Below are 10,124 nucleotides of genomic sequence, written 5' to 3'. Positions count from 1 at the left end.
TAATAAGGTTTTACTTTTCCACTGTCTTTATTAATTAACTTTATTCTTTTCTGGGCAAATACATGGATTGTTCATTATAGGAACTTGCTAAAAACCCATCAACACTTCAACATGAGGCATCAATAGTTTGTGGCCTCAGATTTTGTTCCCACAATCCTATAACATCATATCACGATCCTTATCCAATCCTTATCCAATCCTTATCATGCTTTCAACGCCCACTCTTCAAAGACTAAGTTTAAAACAAACAGCCAATTCTCAATAAAATTTGACCTTGCATTTCCTTCTCTCATAGCAATACTAAACTCCCTTACTGAGGTGAGCAATAAATCCAGCTTTGTTTTCCACTGGTTGTGTTGGTGGTATTTGGGGAGGTTTGTGTTGATGATACCTGGGGACCAGCATTCAATGGAAGGCAGTCCCTGTAATCAGGTGGTTTTTGTGTCTGTTTCGGTGAACTTAAGTGCGGGACGTTTTTCACTTCTGCAGAGACTATATGAGCTGCGGACTATGCCCCTCGAACCAGGGGTCTGAATCACCGTCTTGGGAGGTGGGAACTGATGATGAAAAAGTTGGAGAATAAAAGATTAGGCGACTCAAGCGAAGGCTTCAGAACAGGGAGGAAGACTCCCGGGTGCCCTTTCTTTTCTGCAATTAGCGGGACGCAGCACTGGGGCGGGGCCCAGAGCCAGGTGAATGGGAGGAGGGAGGAGAATTCACGTGTCTCTGGAATCTTCAATCCAAACTCAGTTCGCCCCCAGCGCTCGAGATCGCTTTGCTCCCTATTCTTTGTCAAAGTGGCGGAAGCAGCGGGTCCCGGGTCACTGCGGGTAGCAGGGAAGGGAAGGCTAGGGAAGTGGGTGGATCGGGCAATCCGAGCGCGGGGTGGGGCCAGGGCTGGGGCGGGTCCTAATATAGGGCCGGCGCCGCCAGCCAGCAGAACAGCACTGGAGCCCCAGAGCTTAACGGTGTCAAACCGTCCCCGCAATACCCGCCAGCGCCCTTCAGCCGCAGCCGCAGGTGAGTGCTGCAATCCTTAACAGCTGGGGGCCGGATGCGCCGCAGCCCAGACTCCTGCGCACCTCCCTTCCCCCCACCTTCGGTATCCTCCGCTTTGCATCTGCGGCGAGCGGAGTCACAGCTTGTGTCCCAAGCCTGCCTCAGCGGGTGCGGATGCAGGCTGCTCCCGGAGCCGGGATACACCAGAGAGGAGAGATCACCCGGCCTGGGGAGCCTGGTCAAAGTTGGCTCACCCCGCAGGGGACCTGGGGGTCCTCCCCTGAACTGCAGTAAACCATCCGATGCACCTTCTCGACCCTCTACTTCTTGCCCTGACTTCTCCTTCGTTTGCAGAACCGTTGTCTAGAGCCGCAATTTCTCCACTATGAGAGTCCTGCTGGCGTGCCTGCTTCACTGCGCCCTGATCGTGAGCGACTCTGAAGTGAGTGGTTACCCTGCTGTGACTGTCGCAGGAGAGACCTGTAGGACCCCTGAACAGTACCGGGGAAAGGGAGGAGGTTGCATAGGTAGCTATAGTCCTCTGGATTCCATCAACAGCACGGCCAGACTCTCCCGGAGAAATAGAGCAGTGTGTCAGTGGGACCCTTGAGAACCAAGGGGGTTCACACTCTCAGTCTGGGAAGAAGAAACCTCAGGGGCGGCCCTAGCCTGGGGGCATGTGTATGTGAAACTCGCTTGAGTCAATCTATTTTTTTTCTCCCTGCTAGAAACTCATAATCTTTCATTCGAGATTTGGTTAGATATGAACAGGGTGAGGACAGAGGAGCTGGAGGGAAGAGTGGATTTTGGTACTGGGAGTTTATCTTCACCCTGGAGTCCCAGTTTCATGGGATCTTTGGTGATCACCTGTGTGTCTTGCAGGGCAGACATGAATTTCGAGCATCAGATGCATGTGAGTATCCCCCCCCCCCCCACTGCCTTGCACAATAGTTGGCTGCACACACATCTTGGAAAGCCTTAGCGGGCAGCCCCTCCCTGCCTCTGTTGCAGGGTTGGCTCCTCTCAGGCTCTTTGCTTACCCCACCTTTGTGCTCTTTAGCGAACTGTGGCTGTCTGAATGGTGGAACATGTGTGTCCTACAAGTATTTCTCCAACATTCGGAGATGCAGCTGCCCAAAGAAATTCCAAGGGGAGCACTGTGAAATAGGTATGGAGATCCTGATTCTAACTGGGAAGGAGGAGGCACCAGGAATTTCAGGGTGGGGAGAGATGAGTGGGATGCAAAAGCAGGCAGAAGCTAGTTGCTGGAGGTGGGGCAGGTGACATGTTCATCCCTATATGATATACACAAACTCTCTCTCTCTCATACACACACACCATCTCATGAAACAGTGATTGTACAAATGTAAGGTAGGGGATAGAATGAGACCATTTCCAGTGTCATCTGCCAGGTCTGAAACATGTCATCTTGAAAATGCCTGCATTTCTACTCTTTCTAATATTTCTCATCTTTGTATCCACTATAGATACATCAAAAACTTGCTATGAGGGGAATGGTCACTTATACCGAGGAAAGGCCAATACTGACACCAAGGGCCGACCCTGCTTGGCCTGGAACTCTCCTACTGTCCTTCAGAAAGCATATCATGCCCACAGATCTGATGCTGTTCAACTGGGCCTGGGGAAGCATAATTACTGCAGGTGAGGAGTGGGCAGCAAGTACCAGGATCCCTCCCCATGGCCTCTCAGAAACTCATGTTACCATCGCCTCTGCTCCCAGAGTGCTGGCCACAGTGTGCGAAAAACCAGGCCTCTGGTTAAGTCTTGCCTGGAGGGGAAGGTATTCTGGGTGGGAATGACATCCTTTGCCCCTCTGTGTTGCCAGGAACCCAGACAATCAGAGACGGCCCTGGTGCTATGTGCAGATTGGCCTAAAGCAGTTTGTCCAAGAATGCATGGTGCCCGACTGCTCTGTTGGTGAGTGTCACTGACTGCTTATGACAGTATAGGGGAAGGGGACAAACTCATATGCCCCCTTTCTCTATCATCTCTATCACAGGATGAGGAGGGAGGCCTGCCTGAGTAGGAAACTTTATTTTTCTTCTCTCCCCAAGACATTCATTTCTTTTTCCTCCAGACCAACTACAGTTCCAGTGTGGCCAGAAGGCTCTGAGGCCCCGCTTTAAGATTATTGGGGGAGATGTTACCACCATCGAGAACCAACCCTGGTTTGCAGCCATCTACCGGAAGCACCGGGGAGGCTCTGTCACCTATGTGTGTGGAGGAAGCCTCATCAGTCCGTGTTGGGTAGTCAGTGCCACACACTGTTTCATGTACGTTCCTCTGTCTCTCCTCCCTGACCCTCCTGCCCCAACCCAAACATATCCCTTTCTTCCTCCCTGCAGAGGATTCATTCTCTATTCTCCCCTTAAACCTTTTTCCATGTGGCCCATGGCCTTGGGGACAAGTTATGTTTTAAGATCTCTATGATGTGGTAGGGGAAATGACAGAATTTTGTGAGATCAGGCTGTCTGACACGTGTCATCTTCCACAGTAATCACCAAAAGAAGCAGGACTATATTGTCTACCTGGGTCGGTCAAGGCTTAACTCCAATACCCCTGGGGAGATGAAGTTTGAAGTGGAACAGCTCATCCTGCATGAAGACTATAATGCTGACAGCCTGGCTCACCACAATGATATTGGTGAGTGAGAATAACGATGGCTGGGGGAAAGAGAGGTCCAAGGAAAGATCTAAGTGGAGGTTGAAGTTGTGGAGGAATTTGAAACCCCTGCCTTATACAACAAAGGGAATGGTGGGGAAGAGTTCAGCATGAAATATTTGAGGGATCTGGTCCTCCTCTATAAAGACCCTGAATTTCCCCAAAGCCTCTTCCGAATGGAAGTAGCTCTGTGGGCTTATGGCTTGGGCTGGGAATATCTTGTTTGTACAAATTAGGATGGATGCAGCTTCTGTCTATATCAGGATATAGAATTTGGAGAGTAGAGCCTTGGGCTGGATTTTAGCTTGGCTCCCTCAGCAGGGCTTTTTGCAGAACACAATCTGTGCAGCTATAATACAGTAGCCTAACTGTCTAAGCCTTTATTAGCAGCTAAAACAAAGCCCTTGGAGTATGGAGCAGAGGCTTCCTGGTGACAAGTTAACAGCAGACCTTTCTGTATAGCCTATAACCCTAACTTACCCAGGGATAGACATAACCACTCCCTCAGCATTTGGAGGCATGAGATGGTGACCACCTGAGTAAGTGGCGATCTTTCTCCTCTGACTCTCTTCTTCCCCCAGCCTTGCTTAAGATACGTTCCAGCATGGGCCAGTGTGCACAGCCATCCCGGTCCATACAGACCATCTGCCTGCCCCCCAAGTATGACGATGCCCATTTTGGCACAAGCTGTGAGATCACTGGCTTTGGAAAAGAGAATCCTAGTAAGTAGCCTTTGGGGTTGACTGAGGGGCTCCTGGGAGAGTGCTGTGAAGTTGAAGTGATTCCAACATGATCAAGGGAAGACTATGGAGATGGGAGCACATCGGGGGTAGCAGATGATCCAGGAATGAAGAGGGAAGCATTGTTCAGGGAATGATGGGCCACAAAGGTCAATAGATAGGGAGTGAGTGCTATGGGTGGGATAAAGACTTCGATTGGGATAGAAAAAGAATAAGAGTCTTCCCTAGTAGGGATATTTTGTTGATCCCCTCGCTGGCAGAGTTCCAGATAGACACATCTTAACATAAACTCCTTGCTCTTTCCTCTATCTAGCTGACTATCTCTATTCAGAGAATCTGAAAATGACTGTTGTGAAGCTGGTTTCCCACCAGGAGTGTCAGCAGCCCCACTACTATGGCTCTGAAGTCACCACCAAAATGCTCTGTGCTGCGGACCCACAGTGGGAAACAGATTCCTGCCAGGTCAGAGTTCCAACCAATTCTCTCCATCACCCCAAATCTCCCAAGAGCTCCTGGGCCTGGCCTCACCAACTTTGGGAAATCTCTTACTTAGGAAATCAGAATAAGGAATTCAGGTCTGTGGGGGGATTAAAGCAATCCTTTTGCATTCCCCAAACATTTGGCATGAGTCCGGCTCTGTGCTAGGCACTAAGATCATTAGAAAAAGGTAATAGTAGAAGGCTGTATAACTCCATGCTCAGGATGCATGCAGTATGAATTATAAATATCCAGTGTTTAGGAGAGGCAGGAGAAGCTTTAAAGAGAATGTGACTTGATAGGGATTTAAAGAGGTGGAGGGAAGAAAAGATAAAAAAGTTACAAAACTGAGAATAAAAAAGTTACAAAAACTGAGAAAACTGATATATTCTAGGATGGTGAAGAGAAGCAGGGTCTAGGAGCATGGATGAAATGGCAGCAGATGACAGGGCTTTGAAAGCCAAGTAAAGGATTTTAAACTTGATGTGGTAGGAAATGAAAAGTCACTTAGGACTTGACTTCAAGAACCTCTCCCTATTCTCTCAGGCATGGTTGGGTGGTGGGATCTGAAGACCCCCTCTTCATTACTCCTAGGGCTTATCTCTTGTGTCTTTGGCTTTCCAGGGAGACTCTGGGGGCCCCCTGGTCTGCTCCACCCAAGGCCGCCTGACTCTGACTGGGATTGTGAGCTGGGGCCGTGGATGTGCTTTGAAGAACAAGCCAGGTGTCTACACCAGGGTCTCACAGTTCTTGCCGTGGATCCACACCCACATTAGGGAAGAGAATGGCCTAACCCTTTGAGGGCCCCCAGGAAGCTGAGGGAAGAAACAAATGGGCCGCCCACTTCCATGCTGACCATCATTTCTGCAGTAGAGTCAGCTCCATCAGCTGTAAGGAAGAGACTGGGAAGACAGGCTCTGCAGAGATGCTTTCGCTTGTGCTGCCCATCAGGGTGAACAACAATAGCTTTACTCTCAGACACGGGCTTGGGTGCTGGCCACCCAGACTTCCCTGGCAAGGACAGAGAGGTGATCCTGACTCAGGATACTATTAACCAGAAATTGTCTTTTTATGGACTAAATCCTCCTGGAGTTAAAAATGGCATCTCCTGTGCATGTGTGGGAGGAGACCTGGCTCCCCCTAACCGGTGTCATTCATGAGGCCTGCTGTTGGGAAATGAATAATTTCCCAACTAGGAAGTATAACAGCTGAGGTCTCTTGAGGGAGTTTGGCCAATGTAGGAACAGTGGTCTAGGGAGTAGAGACACTAACGACTTGAGGAAAAGCTCTGCATTCCATGAATGGATCAGGAAGTATTATATATATGTATATATTTGTGCACTTGTGTACCAGCTCTAGGTGTAAGTGTGAGTAAGAGCTGGTGTGTTCCTGTGTCTGACTGTAAGTCTAGATACTTCCCTAAACTTTGGACTGTGATGCCACACACAGTGGTTTGTCTAGAGAGGTTTTGAGTCACTCCTGAGCCTCTTGGGTCTCCATGTGATGATGCTTGTGAATGTATTATTCTTGGGCAAGACCCATGACCAGCACTAAATGTCTGTTTCACTTTCATGTAGAGGTCTCTTTCTGGCCAGTTATTCCTCTGACTTTTCAGTCTAGTTCATCTAATCCTCACTGGGTGGGGTAAGGACCACTCCTGTATACTAAATATTTAATAATTATATTCAGCTATTTTTATTTATATCTATTTTTTATAATTGTGAATAAAAGTGATCAATAAAAAGTCATTTTTCTGAAACTTTTGACTTCTTCCTGGTCTTGTATGGGAAGGAAGTGGGGAGCATAAAAAGAAGAAAAATGATGAAGGTGACATGTATCCTGGAGTTTATTTTAGGGCTTGAGTGGACAATCTTTGGGTTGACCTTAACCAAGAAGACTTCATCAGTGAAAACTGATCCAAAATGCAGTGTGAATCTATGGCATTTGGAGAACGGAAAACATAATCTGTATGTGGGACTGGTGCTGAGTTTTCTCAGTGTTAATGGAGCATCTCTGGGATTAATGTGGCTTTGGGAGGTGGAGGTTAGGAGAGTTGTAGGACAGGGCCTACACAGCTCAAAAGGCACAATGTAGTGCTCCAAGTCAGAGGCCCATGACTTGGTAAGTGGTGTGCAGGCTGTTTCAGTTCCCAATTGCCTCCTCAGTCTGATGCCTTTGTGCAATGCACATCTTGTACAACCCTACATAGAGGTCCTTGTTACATTCTCTATATTTTGTGTATAACAATCCTTGACTGACATCAACCAAGAATAACACTTGCATGAGTGAAAATTGCTGATCCAAAACACCAGCTTGAGTCTGTGGCATTTAGGGAACAGAAAACAGAACTTCCTATCATCTGCATGTGAGGCTGGGATTGAATTTTCTGTGTGTTATTGTAGCTCAGGATAAGTCATTGTTGTCCCTAGTATTAGGGGGCTCAGAATCTAGTGCTGGATGATGTTCTAATGGGGTTGACCATACAGTTTGAACCAAACATCAGGTTCTGAGGAGCTGGGATGTAGAAGCAGTCTAAAAGATATAATTAGATGTCAAAATGTTGGAATTTCCAAGTCGTGTTAATGGATTTTGGCAGTGATTCTAAGCCAAGTCACCTGAAAACCTTTAAAAAACATATGCACACCTATGCCCCACCTGCAGAGTTGTGATTCAGGTCAGGGCTGTTGCCAGGACTCGTGATTTTAGGAAAACTCCCCAGGTGTTTCTGATACATACCTCTGACTGAGAGCCTTTGGGGATAATTGGTCAGAATACACGAAGGGCTGAGAAAAATTCAAGATATGGTCAACATAACTTTTCTGCATGAATAGCTAGTTTTCTGAGTGGAATTTTGGAGGTACAAGGTATGGGAATTTTGTGGATCCCTAGAGGTCAAGAACCCAGAGTATTTGGCTTTTTTTTAAATATATTTTTTAGGTTATAGATGGACATAATACCTTTATTTCATTGATTCAGTTTTATGTGGTGCTGAGGATCGAACCCAGTGCCTCAGTGCCAGGCAAGCACTTCTACCACTGGGCCACACAGCCCCAGTATTTGGCTTTTAATACCCGTCATCCAGCATGTTGATTCACATGATGTGCTGCAGCAGTTCAGAGCATGGATTTGGTGGTCTAGACTAGAATCTTTCTTCTACACTAATCATGTGACTTGGGAAAGACCATTAACTTCTTTGTGCCTCCGTTTCCTCAACTGTGAAAAAAGAGGTAATAATTACCTTCCAGGGTTGTTATAAAGATTCATGAGTTCCCAAGTCTCTTAGCACAATTCTGCCACCTAATAAAAGCACCAATACTGTGGCTATTACAAAGTCAAGTAAAAGTCTATAGAATTGAATAGGAACCTCTTCCTCTGTCCCATCCCAGGATTACACTATTTTGTGGGAGCAGAAATTTGCTAGGAAAGTAAATGCATGATTTGAAGTTAAGGGACCCAGACCAGCCTGAGTTCCTGTTCAGCGTTTGCATTTCTCCCTCCAGGGGCCAAGAAGATCTTGTCCAGACTTGAGCAGCTCCAGCATCAGAGCTCCGACTGAAAACAGGAAGTATGAGGCCCACTGGCGAGTTGAGCAATGAGGCAGCTAACTATCTTCAGACCATTTCACAGTCACCACCTCGACCCCTGGCCAGCTGCCATCTCTGCCCTGAAACTTAGAGCCCACTCAGGGCTGGTAGACACCAGCCACTTCTTCAGCAACCTGTTTAGTGCTTACTATGACCAAGCACTGTGCTAAGAACTTCACATTTTGTGTGGTTTAATTCTCACCACAAAAACCTATGAGGAAGGTACTGTATGATTCTTAGCTCCATTTTACAGTAGAGAAAATGGAGGCAAAAAGCAACTGAGGGACCTGCACAAGGCAAAGGAGCTGCAGATGCAAAGAGTCATGATCTAACCCAGAGAGCCAACTTCAAAGTCAGTTCCAAATTTCATGTGCCCAGCACTAGGACATGCTTCTTTTCAGAAAGGCCCAGATGGGAGAAAGGAAAACAGCCCTCCTTTCAAGTCCCCTACTTCAGGGATGCTGGTTTTCCAGGCACTGTGTATCAGAATTTCAACCATCTCTTCAGTGATAATTCCTCCCTCTTCAAAGATTCCCAGGCCATGCGAGGAAAGTACACTTAGCCACTAGTTTCAAAGTATAATTTCACCCTTCTCAAGCTAACCTCATCCTTTTCTGCTGAAATTTGGTTTCATTGAAGTGGTTTCCGTTTTCACCAGAATCCTTCCTTCTGAAATATTCTGTGGCCCATTCTTCTACCAGGACTCAACCTGATTTCCACTCATGCTGGATCTTTCCCTAGCCAGCATCCCACAACAGCCACACCCCTCCACACTCATTCCTATTGAGCCTATTCTCCTTCCCACCAGGAAACATCTGAGCTCTCTTTTGAGTCAGACATAGTGAGAGAAGTGGCTGAGGTGTTTTTAAACTAACAGTTCTATTGAGATTTAATTTATATACCATATATATAATTTAATTCACTCAGTTAAAGTATACAACTGGACGGTTTTAGCATATTCAGAGTCGGGCAACATCATAACTGATTTTAGAACTTTTTTTCTGCAACACTGGGGATTGAACCCAGGGTCTTATGTATATTAGGTAAGTGCTCTACCACTGAGCTACACACCCAGTCCCAAATTTAGAACACTTTCATCACCTCACAAAGAAACCACAAACCTATGAACAATTATTCCCTTTTTCTTCCAACCCCCTCAGTCCTAGGCAACCCTGAATCTACTTACTGTATCTATGGACAGATAAGTTTCTGACATTTCATATGAATAGAACATATCATATGTGGCCTTTTGTGACTTGCCTGTTTTAGCATCATGTTTTCAGGTTTCGTCCATACTATAGGGTGTATCAGTACTGTCTCTGAGTTTTAAATAATAAATTGGGAGAAAATAAGGTTTAGGTTCCTTTAAGATCTTAAAGTCACATTGAGAAGTCATTCAACAACCATTTCTTCTTTCTTAAGTATCTATATATCAAGCATTTCATTTAGAACCTGGGTATATAAGAAAAGATGAGATATCCCTAGTCTTTAAGGAACTTACAACTTTGCAATGGAAATAGAAACATAGTCACAACCCAAGGAGATGAGTGCTATAATAAAAGTATGCATAAAATGCATGAAGCCATGATGAGAGATCTCTTAATTTCACCCTGGGAAGTCAAGAAAGACTACAAAGGAGTTG

The 10,124-nt window shown here is 46.4% G+C and overlaps 1 protein-coding gene across 2 annotated transcripts; it reads left to right on the top strand.

Annotated features, from left to right (window-relative positions):
• The first annotated feature begins 887 nt into the window (after positions 1 to 887).
• PLAU (plasminogen activator, urokinase) lies at positions 888 to 6,646 on the top strand. Of its 2 annotated transcripts, XM_079137875.1 has the most exons (11): positions 888 to 1,020; positions 1,354 to 1,441; positions 1,882 to 1,912; positions 2,060 to 2,167; positions 2,487 to 2,661; positions 2,846 to 2,937; positions 3,098 to 3,293; positions 3,515 to 3,663; positions 4,263 to 4,403; positions 4,735 to 4,883; positions 5,523 to 6,646. In XM_079137875.1, the coding sequence occupies exons 2-11, from the start codon at positions 1,385 to 1,387 to the stop codon at positions 5,697 to 5,699; spliced, it is 1,275 nt and encodes a 424-aa protein (XP_078994001.1). In that variant the 5' UTR covers positions 888 to 1,020; positions 1,354 to 1,384; the 3' UTR covers positions 5,700 to 6,646. The 2 variants fall into 2 exon arrangements, with proteins under 2 accessions (XP_078994001.1, XP_078994000.1); XM_079137874.1 differs by lacking the exon at positions 888 to 1,020 and having other exon boundaries at positions 1,139 to 1,441.
• Positions 6,647 to 10,124: the final 3,478 nt, after the last annotated feature.

This window comes from Sciurus vulgaris, assembly GCF_902686455.1.
Source record: "Sciurus vulgaris genome assembly, chromosome: 4".
In the NCBI taxonomy this organism is placed as follows: Eukaryota; Metazoa; Chordata; class Mammalia; order Rodentia; family Sciuridae; genus Sciurus; species Sciurus vulgaris.
This window is presented reverse-complemented; position numbering and strand designations above follow the sequence as displayed.

Excerpts from the sequence above, each read along its gene's own strand:
- PLAU (XM_079137875.1), top strand. The coding sequence starts at position 1,385 with ATGAGAGTCCTGCTGGCGTGCCTGCTTCACTGCGCCCTGATCGTGAGC. Across the intron at positions 1,913-2,059 it reads ATTTCGAGCATCAGATGCAT|CGAACTGTGGCTGTCTGAAT; the intron begins GTGAGTATCCCC and ends TGTGCTCTTTAG. Across the intron at positions 4,404-4,734 it reads CTTTGGAAAAGAGAATCCTA|CTGACTATCTCTATTCAGAG; the intron begins GTAAGTAGCCTT and ends TCCTCTATCTAG.